The sequence below is a fragment of the Typopeltis vanoorti genome, chromosome 20, assembly GCF_054136105.1.
Source record: "Typopeltis vanoorti isolate ZY-2024b chromosome 20, IOZ_Tvanoo_1.0, whole genome shotgun sequence".
Classification (NCBI taxonomy): Eukaryota; Metazoa; Arthropoda; class Arachnida; order Uropygi; family Thelyphonidae; genus Typopeltis; species Typopeltis vanoorti.
Window position 1 is genome coordinate 86648850 of NC_143568.1, and position 18220 is coordinate 86667069.

At 37.9% G+C, this 18220-nt stretch overlaps 1 protein-coding gene across 1 annotated transcript in view; it reads left to right on the plus strand.

The window, feature by feature from the left end:
* LOC150095633 (serine/threonine-protein kinase Chk2-like) overlaps nucleotides 1–18220 on the plus strand; it is a 266187-nt gene that overhangs the window by 13801 nt on the left and 234166 nt on the right. Inside the window, exons 2-3 of the mRNA XM_090409930.1 lie at nucleotides 1927–2051; nucleotides 6388–6466. Coding sequence (XP_090266056.1) covers nucleotides 1927–2051; nucleotides 6388–6466 — 204 coding nt within the window. The remainder of the gene's footprint in view (nucleotides 1–1926; nucleotides 2052–6387; nucleotides 6467–18220) is intronic.

The following is an 18220-nucleotide window of genomic DNA, read 5'->3' on the forward strand; positions in this document are numbered from 1 at the left end:
AAGGAAAAGCCCCTGATGACGACTGGAACCAAAAACCCTGACAACGAACAGTAAAAGGGCCGGAGATGACCGGAAGAAAAGCCTTGAGCCAAGGGCCACAAGGGCCTTTGATGCAAAATTGTCGCCCTTTGTTCTCTATTGCTGTCTTTTTGGGATTAGTCTCTAGCGATGATGTCAATTCTGTCCAGTCAGTCAACAATGGTTGACCTTGCAACCTTTGGTTGTGTTTTGTCATCGCTAATCTGGCATAATCTCGACTTACAGCTTTACATATAGTCAGTGTACATGCACTTTTAGTGACACTTTATTTAGTACATTATACTTTAAATATTTCTAAATATTGAGAAAGAAAAATATGTAAAATCGATTGTGAAAAAAAATTAGTAAAGCAAAATTTATTCCACAAGAGATTTTACAATTCCTCTCTCTCAATATCCATACCATAATTTCAATTGAAAAAGTCCATATATAAAGATTCCTTGTGATGGGAGGATTCTTTATATATGGAATTTTTCAATTAAAGGTGAGTTAGCCAATCTCATATGGAAGCAGCAGAGTTTTTTCTCCCAGAAACTTGGGTTTTTCATCCTGCATACAGACAATTCAGCCCTTCAGAACACACGCAATTTACAGACAAAAAATACTAGTTGTGGTTGTGGGCAGTGGATGGCGTTGACGTAGATGATTGGTAGTAGAGGTTTGGTGTAGTGATGGAGACGAAGAGTTGTACAGTGGCTGTCCTCCTGCGATGAGTCTTCGGACTCCTTGGAGGTGTCACGATTAATAATAATAATTTTTGCCAGATTCAAATGCTCCTTGTGCATGATAGACCACCATCTTGTTCCTTTTTTTTGTCTGCTCATACTTCCACTACTGCTTTCAGCATCCACTCTTCTCATGAATCTTTCTGCCCACCCTGGTGTGTTTGATCACTGAAACTCTGGTTTTTAACTCTGCAACTCAGAAAAATCACCATTGAATTCTTGGAATTTCAGATAATAATATACCATTTAGTGTTTGGGATGTAGTAGCTGTTTTAAAACTCCAAGGAGAGTACAGCAGGCAAGTACTCTCCTTGGAGTTTTAAATCCCAGGTAGCCATGAACTCAACTATTGGTAATAGCTAAATGTGGAGCTGGATGCATACTGTTTTACAAAATAATGTAAATATAATAGTGGAGATTTGGCTATTATCTTTATAGAGTAAAAGGCATTTTACAGGATTTATTTAGTTACATCTCACTTGTAAAAGGTTGCAAACTTATATCACATTTCTATGATGAACAGGCCAAGGTTTGTAGCAAAGTGGCTTGTTTGGTCTGGAGTCTGTGCCTCAGTTGGATTTGAACCTATAAAGATGTTATCCACTCAGCCAGCTGAATTTGTATTATATAGTAATGCCCTTTTTATTTACGATTGGCAGTTCATTGTGTAAGTGCATCTTTATTTCTCTCTGTTTTAAACTCTGTTTTAAACTATAAAGTTAACAGCTTTATAGTTGTTGGCATTTATATTAATTATCATTTTGAAGAAAGCACAGTGTATTTTCTGAGAAAGATAATTTCTGTTTTATAATATGGTTTATAGGCTCAAGGTTTTTGACATCATGCAAAAAAAAAAAAAAAAATAATAATAAATAAAATAAAATAAATAATATTAATAATAGCAAGTATGTGATCATTTAATCAGCTTATCCAACTTGCATGATAAGCTGTTTTTTTGAGATTCTGGATATCTAAAAAAGCACATCTTCAGAATACAGATTTTTGTGAAAAATTGATAGAATTTACCATAAAAATGCAGATGTAGCATATATTTCTGTTTTTGTATGATCTTTTCTACTACCTAGAATTTAAGGGCCGTTTATGTTAATTTATTTGTATTTTATCATGAAAATAGTGTTTTTTTTTTTTTTTTTTTTTTCAGAAATGTGTGAAAATAGATACACATTTGGCAGGGGATATGATTGTGACTATTCCTTCAGTGATTGCAAGATAAAGGATCATAATACCTTCGGTGCTTATAGTAATCTTCATTTTATCATTACCAGAGTAAGTTGAAACAAATCATATTCGTCAGTTTTTTAATTGATGTTGTATTTTTGTGGTATAATGTGTCATACATGTTTATTATTAACAGACCCCCCAGACATCTGTAGTTCAGTTGGTAACAGTAGTGTCCTTTGGAGAGATTCGGGGTTTCCCCCCCCCCCCCCACCCCCCCCCCCCCCCACCCCCCCCCCCCCCCACCCCCCCCCCCCCCCACCCCCCCCCCCCCCCACCCCCCCCCCCCCCCACCCCCCCCCCCCCCCACCCCCCCCCCCCCCCACCCCCCCCCCCCCCCACCCCCCCCCCCCCCCACCCCCCCCCCCCCCCACCCCCCCCCCCCCCCACCCCCCCCCCCCCCCACCCCCCCCCCCCCCCACCCCCCCCCCCCCCCACCCCCCCCCCCCCCCACCCCCCCCCCCCCCCACCCCCCCCCCCCCCCACCCCCCCCCCCCCCCACCCCCCCCCCCCCCCACCCCCCCCCCCCCCCACCCCCCCCCCCCCCCACCCCCCCCCCCCCCCACCCCCCCCCCCCCCCACCCCCCCCCCCCCCCACCCCCCCCCCCCCCCACCCCCCCCCCCCCCCACCCCCCCCCCCCCCCACCCCCCCCCCCCCCCACCCCCCCCCCCCCCCACCCCCCCCCCCCCCCACCCCACAGCGAATATCAGAATTTCTGAACACAAGGACTACATCCGGTTTTATAAGTATAGCCATTCTGGTCTTGCAGACCATGCTCTGGATACTCGCCACAGAATACGGTGGAAGAAAGCAACAATGATACACCGGAGCAAATATAAATTCGAAAGATTATTTATGGAATCAGCCTCTGCCATAAGAAACTCTCCAAACCTCAACAAATTTGGTTGTATGCGACTGCCCCAAATTTGGGAGGCATACATCAGCAGACCTTCAGCCCAACGGCCAAGAATGCCTGCTTAGCCCGCCAGAGGGCACCGTCAGGACTTCTAGGAGAACGATAGCTTCATATCTTCATTCTTAGTTACTGTATTGTTATTGCCTGTGTGCACCTGCCTTTTTGTGAGTTCCTTTAGAAAATGGCAATGTGACATTGCCGAAATATCGGAAATATCTATTAAAGTATAATTTAATTTATATTCGGATCTACATTGTTTCAATTCCCTAATTTATTTAGAAATAGAATACAGGATTGGATTGATGCACATTGGATTCTTTATGATAGTCAGAATGGGTTTATAAAGGATGGGTCTTGTTTTAGCAATCTACTTGCATTTTATAATAAGGTAATGAATGTGTTAAATAAGGGAGATTTATTCCTTCTTTCAAGGTTAGACTGGTAGTCAGCATTCATTGCATACAATTTATGAAGATAAAAATACACGTTAGAGCAATTACTTATAATTAAGACTAATTAAGTATAAACTAATCAGAAAAATAACATGTTTTCTTAATTAGTTTATTCTTAACTAGTCTTAATTATAAGTAAGATAATTTTTCTAATGAATGTTTTTGTCTCCATAAATTGTACACAATGAAGGGAGATTCATATACATAATATTCTTGTACTTTGTAAAACTATTCGATAGATTACCTCATGATAGATTGATGTACAAGTTGCATGGGATAGGAATGAATAGTATATTAGTTAAATGAATTGGAGATTGGATCCCCAAATAATATCCACAAGTTATGATGGAATAGTGTCTCAAAAAAAGGATGGTAGTGATGTACCCTAGGATTCTGTTTGTAAGACCCTGCTGTTCAACTTATTTGTTAATGATATTTTATATGGATTAGTGGGAGATCTTCACTTATTTGCTAATGATGCAAATGATTCTCGTGGAAAGGCTTAGATGTTGGTTATGCATTTTCACTATATAATTTAAGGAAATTACAACATACTAGGATATAAAATAAATTTTAATATATTTCAATATTTTGGCAACGTCACGTTGCCATTTTCAAGAACTTAAGTACAAGACACGTGCACGCAGGCACAACAAAACAGTAAGTGAGGAAGAAGTAGGAAGCTATTATTTCTCTTAAAGTCCTGATTGTGCCCTCTAACAGGCAATGTTGGTATTCTTTGGCTATTGGGCTGAAGGTCTTCTGATATAGGTTTCCCATATTTGAGGAAGTTTCATGCAGCCAAATTTGTTGAGGTTTGAATCGTTTCTTAGGGCTGAAGCTGATTCCATAAAAAGCCTTTCATATCTGTATTTGCTATGGTGTATTATCCTGGCTTTCTTCCACTGTATTCTATGGCAGGTATCCAGCGCATGGTCAGCAAGACCAGAGTGGCTGTATTGGTGAAAACAGATGTAGTCCTTGTGTTCTGAAATTCTGATATTTGCTGTCCTGCCTGTTTGGCCAAAGTAGGACAGCTTACAGCTGCAAGGGACCTGGTATACACCAGGTAGGTCTAAGGGGGAGGTCAGTCTTTAGTAGAGCGGATAAGGGATGCCAATTTTTTATATGGTCTGTAACAAGAAGTTATGTTTTTTTAAGATTTTTGTGATTTTTTCTGAGGTGCCTCAGATGTAGGCACCTCAGAAAAAATGGTGATGGATTTAGAGTAATCCTTGTTGTGAGTGGGGGAGGTTGTGGTTTACTGGTTTCAGTATTTTTTTTGGGGGGGGGGGGGTAGCCATTGCTGAGAAAGTGTTGAGAATGTGGTTTAGTTCTGTGTTTAGGGCATTGTCATTCGAGCAGATAAGTTTAGCCCTGTTGTGTAGTGTCTTAATGACTTCATATTGTTGTGAGGGGGGGGGATTGTTGGTGATTGTATCTGCCTGTATGGGTGGGTTTTCTATATACTGAGAAAACCAAGGTTCCATCAGGCTGGCGGGTGACTAGTGTGTCTAAGAAAGGAATGAAGTTGTTTTTTTCCTCTTCCAGGGTGAATTTGATTCTGGGGTGTTGGTTGTTTAAGTGTGTTAAGAAGGAGAGGAGTGCATTGGAGCCATGTGGCCAAATAGCGAATACATCATCTACATAGCGAAGCCAAACGGTTGGTTTTTGTGGGGCAGAGTTTAAGGCTTTCTCTTCAAAAGTCTCCATATAAAAGTTGGCCAAGGGTGGGGAGAGTGGAGAACCCATGGCTGTCCCCTCTATTTGTTTGTAGAATTTTCCTTGCCAAACAAAATAGCCTGAGTTCATTGTGAACTGAAATAGGGCTGTGATATCAGGAGGAAATTTAGCTTAGATTAGCTCTAAGGATTCTTTGAGTGGGACATTTGTGAATAAGGAGGAGACATCAAAACTGACCATTATGTCAGTGTGTTTGAGTGTAAGACTTTCTATGCTGGCTTTGAAGTGGGCTGAGTTTTTTATGTACGAAGGTGTGTTGCCAGTATAGTGTGTGAGAGAGCTTTGGCCAAATGTTTAGCTAGTTTGTATGTGGGGGAATCAATACCATCCACTATGGGACGTAATGGTACATTTTCCTTGTGAATTTTTGGAAGTCCATAAATACGGGGAGGTATGGAGTTATATGGTTTTAATTTGTTATTGATTTCCACAGGCCAAGAAGTGACCTTCTTAAGGAGCCTGTGGAGTTTTCTAATTTGTGAGTTGGGATTGTACTCGATAGGGAGGTAAGTAGCCCGATCTAACAATAGAGATTTCAGCTTACCTGTGTAATCTTTTTGGTTAAGCAATACTGTGGCATTCCCTTTGTCAGCTTTGGTGATTATTATTTTCTTGTTTTTCTTTAATTCTAATAGAGATTTACTTTACTTTACTTTAATTAAAAACCAACATGCTTAGATTTGGTCACCGAGATTTCATTGTGATGTGGAAACAACATTTCCAGAGATGAGTGACTAAGGCAATATAAGGACTCTGGAATATTGGCTGTGAAGAGAGGCTACAGGAATGTAAATGACTGAGTTTAGTGACAGGTGGTGATATGATAGAGATGTTTAAGTTAATGAGGGGATTTTATGATTAATACAGAGGTAAATGTAGAGGCTGTCCCTGGAAGTTTTGTAAGGATGTTGTGAAGTAGAGTGTGAGGAGTAGATTTTTTACATGGAGAATTGGGGTGAATGGAAAATATTACCAAAATGTGTTGTGAATGCAGGGAGTGTTAAGGATTTTAAGGTTCAATACAATAAATATGTTGTCAGTTGAGTGAGCCTCCCACAAATGAGTCTGGGAGGATATTGGTGCAATAAGTAATAATAATAATAACAACCATGTACAAAGGATTAACAATGTTATGTTAATAGATGTTTTGCACATTCTTTGAAACACCTAAAAACACTAGCATAATATTTTTCTAATGTTTTATAATTTTATGTTCTGTGCTAATTATTTTTATATAAGAAATTTTCCTAATATTAATCGTATTTATTAAAGGAACTAAAAAGCAGTGGAGCAGCTACATTTCTTGAAGATTGTAGCACTCATGGAACTTTTATCAATGGAGTGAAAGTTGGTAATGTATTATTCTTTGTATGTATGTATGTATGTGTGTGTATATATATATATATATTAAGGTTCAGTATGATAAATATGTTGTCAGTTAAGTGAGCCTCTCATGAGAAGTTTGCTGACTCCTTGGATGTTGATGCAATAGTAATAATAATAATCATGTACAAAGGATTGACAATATTATGTTAATAGATGCTATACACATACATATATACAAGTATCCCTTGCTTAACCTGGGATTTGATTAATGCTGCGAAATTAATTGCGACAATTCCTTGATATATGCAGCAAGAGTTTTGATTAATGCCCCTTTAAATTTACCATGCAAAAACATGCACGCCTCTTGGTGCGAGCATGATGATGTAACTCCTCCCATGCAGCCATGCTCCCAGAGCCTGAGTGCCAGCCAGTTACTTCGCTGCCAGCATTAAGAGTGGGTGTATTAAAAGCTCCAGTTGTTCTGCTGTATGTATTTAAAAATTACGTTCTTCGTAAATTTTACGGCTCATTAATCATGTCGAAGAATAAGAGAAATCCCACAACTGGGTGATTAAGTGAAAAAAAGAAGAGGAAAGTAATTACCTTAGATACAAAACTTGATATAATTAAAAGATTTAAATGTGGTGAAAGTAAAAGTAAGATCAGAAGCGAATTTGGTTTTAACGAGTCTACAATACGGACTATTTTATCCAAAGCTGATCAGTATTGTGAGCAAGGTAAAGTTGCATCTACATCTGCAAGTATGCATAATTGTACACATAACTGGAGTGCTATAATGGTTAAAATGGAAGACCTGTTGATTATTTCGCTGGAAGACTGCAATCAAAAGAGAATTCCAATTAGCACCTATAATATCGAAATGACAAAATATAATACATAATGCAAACTGGAAATAGAATTAGACCAAATATTAAATGAAAGAAATTTTCAGAAAGAAGTAATCACTGAAACAAAAAAGAAATTAAAAGAAACCATGAGAACCAAAAATTTTAATGTAATATATAGTGGGGTTGACAGAGACAAAAGAGCACGAGCAGGAGTTATGATTTGGATTCATAACTCCCTTTCAACATAAATTATAAACATAAATTATGGACTGAAAGAGCCCGCGCGGTTAGCCTAGTGGCTATACGCTTCGCAATCATATGCCTGGGGAACGAGTGCTAGGTTCGATTCCCGTCGGTGACGTGAGGAGCTGAAGGATCTTCCTCAGCCATAGCCAAGTTAGCCAGTCTTGGGCGTGGACAGCAGGGTTTTTTCCCCAGTTTATTCTAGGGTTTTTCTCCCACAATGCAGGCAAACTGGCCTTGAGAACTCAACACTACAGGCCATAGGACACACCGGGGCATAAGGCTGACCACCTTATCCTGTAAACGGAGTGAGGTCCGATGATCAATGGACCCTCGACACCGCAAGGTAAAAGAGGGTATAAGGAAGATGATGATGATGATGAGAATAAAAATAGATAGAGGTTATTTAACAATAATTGGTTTATAAGTCCCAGAAAAAGGAAGAGAACAGGATAATATTGAATTTTATAATCAGTTACAAAATATAATAAAATAAATAAAAATGATTATGTAATATTAGCAGGAGACTTAAATACAAGAATTGGAAACATGAAAATTAATAATAATATAGGAATATATGGATGGGTGCTTAAGGGTCAAAGCTGTATAACTGAGAGGAGACCTCCACATAGCCTTTAAAGGAATGTAGAGAACCGACCAGAGCTTCTGACCTAATGTCCAATCCTCACCTTCTCGTGGTACACCCTGTTCGGCATCTACGTGGATATTGAACGATCAAGGATGGGCTGGCAATTTGGGATTTAGCCGACCAAATTGTATTCTTATTGGTTAAACCAAAATACAAAATGATGGTACAACATGACAAAATTTCATGCCGGCTGGGGTGTCGCCCGGTTAAACAAGGCCCCCGTTGTTTTTGCCAGGGAACCAGGGCAAACAGCGAAAAGTCAGCTACTGGAACAATGTTGAGTTAAAGATAGTACCAATCTTTAACTCAACATAACCAGAGTTAAAGATTGGTACTATCAACATAAGAAGCCTGAATGGCAAAGAAATGGAGCTAGCTGAGGAATTAGATAAGTACCACATCGACATAATAGGGGTGACAAACAAAAAAGACAAAAACTGGTGAGATCTTACTGAGCAATAAATATAAAATGTTATATTCAGGCAATGACAATCAAGGAAAAGAAGGAGTAGCCTTGGTATTCAACACAAAATACGAGGCTAAACTTCTTCAATGGCCAGCAGTCTCAAGTAGAGTAATGTGGGCAAATATGAGAAAGGGGAACTGGACAATGAGACTTATTTGTGCCTATGGTCCCACAGAAGGTTCTAAGGTAGAAGTTGAGGAATTTTTTGAGGCTTTAGAAAATGCAACTGACACAATGAAAAAGGAAAAGTTGGTCCTTGTTGGGGATCTAAATAGCAGAGTAGGAAATGATTGTCAGTCATACAAAAATATTTCGGGAAAATTTGGAGAAAAGAGCAATGCTAATAATAATGGCAAATATCTGTTGGATTTCTGCTCATGGACTGGTTATTACTAACACCATGTTTCAACGTAAAAAGGGCACAAATTCACATGGAGAGAAGAGGCTAGGAATAAGAAAAGTCTCATTGACTATGTTATTGTTGATAGTGATGTTTTCTCCCTGGTGCAGGACACCAGAGTGTACAGAGGATTTGAAATTGGAAGTGATCACTATTTAGTCTTGAGCAGGATAAAATTGAATTTCATATTGAAAAGAATAACATATAAGAAAGTTTTAAAGCGAATAAAAGTTGAGCAGCTCTCAGATGTGAACTGTAGACTAAAATACAGAAAGATTATTGAAAAGAAAATGAAAGAGTTTGAGAACAGGAATCAAACCTTGGAGATTCAGTGGCAAACTCTGAAGAAAACATTGATTGATTCAGGCAGAGAGGCATGTGGTGAGATTGTCTGCAAGGATAAAAAAATCAGAACTCCATGATCGACACAGCTATTCAATTTAGTCAGAGAATCTTGCAGACTTGTAGCGGATTTATTTAGAAGTATAACATCATCCGCATAAAGCAAAGAGCTGACATTAACATTTCCAATTTTGATATCAGGTTTAATACCACTTTCTTTCATAATGTGATCCATATAGATAATGAATAACAGAGGGGATAATGTACATCTTTGTCTTGCACCAGATTTAACATTAAACCATCTTCCTGTATCCTTCAATTCTAACTGCTGACTTACAACTCAAATAAAGACTAAGTATTGCTTGATACAATGTCCCATTGACACCATATAACTGCAGCATATTGAATAGCTTCTCTCTTGGCGCCTTGTCATATGCCTTTTCTAAATCGACAAAACTTAAATACAGATCTTTGTTATATTCCCATGCTGTCTCGACTATTTGTCGTAAAGTGAAGATCTTATCCTGACAGCCTCTATTTGGCTTGAATCCAGCTTGTTCATCACCAAGCTTTTCTTCCACAATTCTTCTCAACCGTTTCTCAAGTATACTTGCATAGATCTTGCCAGGAACACTCAGTAGGGAATTACCTCTGTAATTCTCACATTCAGTTTTATTTCCCTTTTTATATATGGGTACTATGAGAGCTCTACTCCAATCATCAGGAATTCGTCCCTTTGTCCAGGCTTTCTGAACTATGCAGTGCAGCCACTGTAAGACTTTTATCTCACCATACTTCAGCATTTCTGGTTGAATATCATCTGCTCCTGCTGCTTTTCCACATTTCAAGCCTTTGATGACTTTTTCTACTTCAAGTATGGATATGTATTCCTGACTGCATGCCTGGTCAGTGTTTTTTACCACTGTGCTGTCATCACTGCTTGTTTCATTTAGCAGTTTTTCAAAGTAATTACTCCATACTTCATGGATATCTTTTTCTCCTGGTTTCATGTCACCTTTATCATCTCTAACTCCTTTTACAGCACTCTTTCCTCCATTCCTAAGCTTCTTCAACAACCTCCAGAATATTTTGCCACCTTCTTGATATTTATTTTCTATATTCTTACCAAAGTCCTCCCATGACTTTTGTTTAGCTAGTTTTACACACTCTTTAGCTTTCTTACATTTGTCTCTGTATTCTGTAAGAGTAAAAGCTGACTTATTTGCCAGGAACTTTTGATATGCTTTCTTCTTTTCCTTCACTGCCTCTTTAATTTCCTGTGTCCACCAGGGAGTTTTGATTTTTTTATCCTTGCACACAACCTCACCACATGCCTCTCTGGCAGAATCAATCAATGTTTTCTTCAGTTTGCCACTGAATCTGCAAGGTTTGATTCCTGTTCTCAAACTCTTTCATTTTCTTTTCAATAATCTTTTTGTATTTTAGTCTACAGTTCACATCTGAGAGTTACTCAACTTTTTTTCGCTTGAAAACTTTCTTGTTATTCTTTTCAATATGAAATTCAGTTTTATCCTGCTCACTTCCAATAGTGATCACTTCCGATTTCAAATCATCTGTACACTCTGGTGTCCTGCACCAGGGAGAAAACATCACTATCAGCAATAACATAGTCAATGAGACTTTTCTTATTCCTAGCCTCTTCTTTCCATGTGAATTTGTTCACATTTTTATGTTGGAACATGGTGTTAGTAATAACCAGTCCATGCTGAGCAGAAATCCAACAGATATTTGCCATTATTATTAGCTTTGCTCTTTTCTCCAAATTTTCCCAAAATATTTTTGTATATCTCACAATCATTTCCTACTCTTCTATTTAGACCCCCAACAAGGACCAACTTTTCCTTTTTCATTGTGTCAGTTGCTTTTTCTAAAGCCTCAAAAATTCCTCCACTTTTACCTTAGTAGAACCTTTTGTGGGACCATATGCACAAATAAGTCTCATTGTCCAGTTCCCCATTCTCATATTTGCCCATATTACTCTACTTGAGACTGACTGCCATTCAAGAATATTAGCCTCTTATTTTGTGTTGAATATTATGGCTACCCCTTCTTTTCCTTGATTGTCATTGCCTGAACATAACATTTTGTATGTATTGCTCAGAAAGCTCTCACCAGTTTTGGTCTTTTTTGTTTCAGTCACCCCTATTATGTCGATCTGTTACTTATCTAATTCCTCAGCTAGCTCCATTTCTTTGCCATTCAGGCTTCTTACGTTGATAGTACCGATCTTTAACTCTGGTGATGTTGAGTAGGGGTTTGTTTTCAGATTTGTTCCAGTAGCTGACTTTTCGTTGTTCGCCCTGGTTCCCTGGCGAAAACAACGGGGGGCCTTGTTTAACCAGGCGATGCCCCAGCCGGCATGAAATTTTGTCATGTTGTACCATCATTTTTTTATTTTAGTTTAACCAATAAGAATACAATTTGGTCGGCTAAATCTCAAATTGGTCGGCTGAATCCCTTTCACAAGTATATATGAAAATAATCAAATACAAATATGATTTAATCATGAGCTATCACATACGAGAGAAATAAATGAAGGAGTCCGACAGGGATGTCCCCTCTCAGCAACTCTTTTTAATATTTACCTAAATGAAATAATAAAAATGGAATAAAATTTTCCATCAAGGTATTAAACTTTTTCCTACTGTGAAATCAACACTCTCCTTTTTGCTGATGGCCAAATAATAATTACAAATTCTGAAGATAACTTACAGATAGCTATTTTATATCTAAATGAGATAGCCAAAGATTATTGTATGATAATATCAACAGAATAATCAGAAATTATGGCCTTTAAAGGAGAAAATCCAGTAAGAACTAAAATAGTAATAGATAACCAAATTTTAGAACAGGTGAATTAATTTCATTACCTAGGTTGTATGATCGCATACCAAAATGAAAAAGATATAAACCTAAAAATTGCAAAATATTTAAAAATAACACGTGTGATTAACTCTATATTTAAACCAAACCTAGTTCAAAAACAAACCAGACTAAAAGTATACAATACATTAGCCCTACGTCCTAATGTTTGGAAGTGAAATCTGGACAATAAAACAAAAAGACATACAAAGATTAATAACAGATGAAATGAAGTTTATGAGAAAAACTACAAAGTATACTCTATTTGATCACAAAACAAATGAAGAAATTATGAAAGAGTTAAACCAGGAATCAGTAATAGAAAAAATTAAAAAATATAAACATAAATGGATGGAACATGTTCAAAGAATGAAAACAGAAAGATTACCAAAACAAGCCTTAAAGTACAAGCCATTAGGAAAAAGAAAACCAGGACATCCTCTTAAAAGATTCAACGATGACTTCTAAGGCCCGAACAGGCCACTAGGTAGCAAAGGCTGGCTTGAAAATTTTAAATATAGGGCTGGACTAAAGAATGTGAAAATAACAGGTGAAGCTGGAAGTGCCGATGAAGATGCTGCATCTACATTTCCTGCTGAGCTGTAGAAAATTATCAAAGAAAATGATTACGATTACCGCCAGATTTTCAATGTAGATGAAACTGGCCTCTATTGGGAAAAAATGACATCTAGAACTTTTATATCAAAAAAGAAGCAGTGTAGCCTGGCTATAAAGTATCAAAAGATTGCTTAACTGTTATGCTTGGAGGAAATGTTAATGTCGATTTTAAATTGAAGCTGCTGCTTGTCTATCGAACTCAGAAACCAAGGGCTTTAAAAGGATGTAACAAGAACTCTTTACCTGTAATTTGGCTTGCGAATCAGAAGGCTTGATTACCCAAAAGTCTCTTTGAAGATTGGTTTAAGTTTTATGTTTGCCCGGCAGTTGAAGTTTATTGCAAGAAAAATAACTTGGCTTTCAAAGCTCTTTTGTTTTTAGATAACACACCTGATCATCAAATTCTCTTAATGATCTGTGTGAGGATGTGAAAATTTTATTTTTCACAACAAATAAGACATCATTGCTATAACCTATGGACATCAGCGTCATTGCAACTTTCAAAGCCTATTTTCTTAAAAAGACATTCTCAAAGGCAGTAGAAACAACAACGTGAGAAAATGTTATTACGCTCCAAGAATTTTGGAAAAAATGTAACATTAAACATGCAATTGGAAACATTCATGACTCATGGAAGTAAGTGTCTTCTAGCTGCATGAAAGCTGTTTGGAAAAACCTTTTGCCAGAATGCACTAATGACTCGGGTTGTTTTCAAAATCCTGTGAATAACGTGATTGAAGAAATCATTGCAATTGGTGAAGAACTTGGTTTTGATGATGTTGATGCAGAAGATGTTAAAGAATTATTGGATTTAAATTCAAAAGATTTAAGTGACAACGATCTTCTTGAAATTGAACAACAATGTATATATGAAGACAATGAACAAATGGAATGTGAAGATGAGGTTCCAAAAGAGATAACAGCCCAAGAACTGGATGGAATATTTCACAGTTTACAATCGCTTAAGCAGCAAGTAATGGATATGGATCCAGATGTTGATCGAAGAATGCTTGTTTGCTGAGGTCTGGAGAATCATTTTGCTTGTTATTGTAAAATTTATGCCAATAAGAAAAAACTAAAACTGTTCAAACGACGCTTGATAACTTCTTTTGATAAAAAAATTGCGGTAACTAATGTAGGTACAAGTATTTATTAAACATTTACTTTGCATTCATTTTTTATCTTTCCTAAAAGAGCACCATATAAAATGAATTATTAATACAGTATTCAATCATGGATGAATTGTACTTTTTACCATTGATTATTATATTTGATTAACGTGATTTTGATGTGCGCTGTAACATCGAGAGATTAATTAACCGCGTTAATCGATGGATACCTGTACATGGAACAGTGAAAACCACTTTTCAGTGGTTTGATTAAATATTACTAAGATTATTATGATTCATGACCTCCATGGTGTAATGGAAGGCCCATCCAAAACAAACACAAAGTCTTATCATACCACTCCTTGAACTCATTCACCGGTTATGCTATCACCACACTATCAGGCAACACATTCAATGATTCAACAACCCTCCATGCAAAGAAGCCACTCCTCATCCTCTTGCTCACAACTTCCTTTTGGAACTTTCATGGGTGGCCCCTTGTCCTACCATATGATGTCCATGTCAACCTAACTAATTCTCTACAGTTTAAATATCTCAATCATATTATCTCTCCTTCCATTTACCATTGCAGTCCACATTCCCTGAGTCTATCCTTATAAGCATTGTACAGTTCTTATATCATTTTTGTTATCTGCCTCTGTACTCTTTCCAATCTTAATTTATCTCTTTCAAATTCTGGGGACCAAATCTGAACACAGTAGTCCAGGTATGGTCTGATCAGGGTTTTATACAATGGAATCACAACTCTTTTATCTCTACTGGCTAATGTCCTTCTCAGTATTGCAGCAATCCTCTGAGTTACCTTCATCACCTTTGCTATATGTCCCCTGAACTTCAGGTTTCTATCCATCATCACCCCAAGATCCCTTGCCTCCTCCACTTCTTCTAGTACAGTTCCACCAACAGAGTATGCAGCCCTCCTTACATTTGGATGAATTAAACTAGTACACTAATTCATTTGTCCATCTGTCCAGCTTATTCAAATCCTGTTGAAAGCTGCCATATTAGCACTATTACTAATAACCCTTCTCAACTTTTCATTATCTGCAAACAACTGAATATCCTCCCGCAATCCACTGACAGTGTCATTGATATAAGGCTAAACAATACATGTCTGGCTACTGTGCCCTGTGGGTCCCCACTTGTCACTGTCTCCTTCCTTGATATTGCTTCCTCATACAGACAACCTTTTATTGTCTAACAGGTATTAGACAATAAAATGTGATAAAGTCAACCAATGAACTACCGTCTAATTGCTCTCACTTTTGTTCTCTCAAAAAATTATAGAAACAATCATCAACAACCAAATTTTGAACCACCTAGAGACACACCAACTAATTAGTAACCAACAGTATGGATTCTGCCACTCTCAATCTTCTTCAAAGCTGATCTTCTTGCTTTCACCACCAACCTATGGACAAAGGCATTTGAAATGTCGAGAGCAATGAGTAGGTCCCTGTGCTGAGCTTGGCAGAGGGACCTACTCCCCAAACTGCCATCATATGGTCCTTCCTCACTCTACAACTGGATTGCCAACTTTCTCACTGGTCTCTCACTACGTGTCATGGTGGACATCTTACTCTCTTCAGATTTCCCCACCATTGCAGGAGTATTCGAGGATTCTGTTCTTTCACCCACTCTCTTCCTCATGTATATAAATGACTTACTCTCACAGACTTTCAATCCTATCCATAGCTTTGCTTGCTGACGACAGTAAGCTCTATTCCTCCTTTTCATTCGACAAACCTGTTAGTGCTCAAGTACTAGAATCCTCAAGATCTTCCATGACCAGGGACCTGAACTCAGATTTTCTTACTATATTTCGGTGCAGAAAGGACAACTTTGTAAACTTCATTGCCACCAAAATTCAGTTTTGTCTGATCTCTCACAAGAAAGAGCTTGCATCCCTTCCCCTTTCATCCAGTAATACTAAGATATCCAAACATGATCAGATTTCTCTTCTTGGACTGACTTTCACCTCTGATCTTTCCTGGCACAACCATATTTCAACTATAGCTTCTGCAGTTCCCAGAAAACTTGGTTTACTTTTTCTCACAAGACACTAGCACCACCCCAAATCCACCCAGCCATGGAATATTGCTCCTATATTTAGGGTAGTGCACCAAAATCCTCTCTAAGATTGCTTGATTCTATCCAGAAGAGGACAATCCAGCTAATTAATGACCCCTCTCTCACAAACCCACGTCAATCCCTTTCTCACAGATGTTCAGTTTTTGCCTTGTGCCTCTTTTACAGATACTTTTATGGACAGTGCTCTGCTGAATTGGCCACTATTATTCCTCCATCCTACTCCAAAATTCAAACTGCTAACCAACACCCTTTTACAGTCCATCTTATGGATGGGACTTGGATTCACCATTACACACCAGAATCCAAACAGCAGTCAAAACAGTGGACAGATGCCAGTTGTTCAGTGCCAAAGATGACAAAGTTGGTTCCATCAGCCGGATAGGTCATGGCATCGGTGTTTTGGGATGCTAGAGGCATTTTGTTTATTAATTATCTTGAAAAGGGTAAAACAATAACCGGAGAATATTATTCCGCTCTTTTAATCAGACTAGACGAAAAAATTCGTGGGAAAAGACCTGGTTTGCAGAAAAAAAATCATCTTTCATCAGGACAATGCACCTGCCCACAAAAGTGTTTTGGCAATGGGAAAATTAAGGTATCTGCACTATGAATTGTTGGAACATTCACCCTGTTCCCCAGATTTGGCTCCCTCTAACTTCTATCTCTTCCCAAAACTAAAACTCTTCCTCGTGTTGGGCAGCGTTTTTCTTCTAATCAAGAAGTTATTGCAGCCGTAGATGGGTATTTTCCAGATCTTACTGAGTACCACTACAGGAACGGGGTAATGGTGCTGAAGCATTGCTAGAATAAATGAATTTGTCTTAAGGGAGATTATGTTGGTAAACAAAAATAATTTTGAAATCATAAATTTGTTTTTTCATTGTTAAGCTGAGAACCTTTCAGACCACCCTTGTGTATCTACACCACTTGCCGATGCACTGATGATATTTTGCCCTACCAATTTCTTCATCCATGGAACTGCTCCAAGGTGATTTCTAAAAGTATCACAATCACTTGCATCCTAATAATAATAATAATAATAATTCCACATAAATTCCCTTCTGTTTGATACTCCTACGTGTCTATTCATTATTCAAGTCTGGATTCTGCAAATACTTTTATTGCACTCAACATTAACCTTGGAGTAATGCATTGCATTATCTTTTTTCATTTAATTGTTTTTATGTTCATTGTTAACTTCATTTTATTTGCAGAGAAGTACATCTTATGTATATATCATTTTGAATTTTGTTGTCGATGAACTTGTTTGTTAATTTTAAAGAACTACAAATTAAAAAAAAGAAAGTTATGATTTACAAGAATTAATAAAAATTCATTTCTTATTGTGTCTAACATCAAGTTTTCAATAAATTGTTGGTATTAAGTAGCAGTTAACTCAAGCGTGGTATTGCTTCTATGTAAATGAAGCAATCATAAATATATGGTTTTCAATCATAGATATTTTGATTATAGAAAATATCATAGAAAATAGTGATATGAGAGGCATGAATAGTGATATTTACGAGGTAGTACAAGATAGCTGTGAGAGCGACATTGAAAGTGAGAATGAAGGTAAAAATACAGAACAAATGAATGGAATTAACGGATAATAAAAATGATACTTTCACTTTCTCGTCTGTGTGCTATGAGTGAGATTGCACAGTTGCGCGGAGCGATACATAGGGCGAATCGGCAGCTGGAGCATTGGCAAAAATGTTTACCGCAAAAGAGCGCAAAAGCAGAGGGTGAAAGAATTGATAGTAATAGGAGGAATGAATGATCTGAAAGGAAACAAAATGGCTATTTTGTTTCCTTTCAAATCATTCATTTTATTTTGAGGTAGCAAAAGAGAAGAGTGAGAGAGTTGTCGCGGTATGACAGTGAAAAGTATAGAAGGAGGGCCAAAATTGCTAATGATGTTATGCGCGGATTATGCAGGAGGAGTGGTGTGGATTTGTGAACGTGTGGAATGAGTTCGATGGGTGAAAGGATTTATATAAGATCGATGGTTTACATTTGAATGGATTTGGTGTATGGAGACTTGAAAAGGTGTTGAATGAAGTGGAAGTGCAGAATCAGGGAAACTAAAGTTATTAAGGAGGGTGGGGG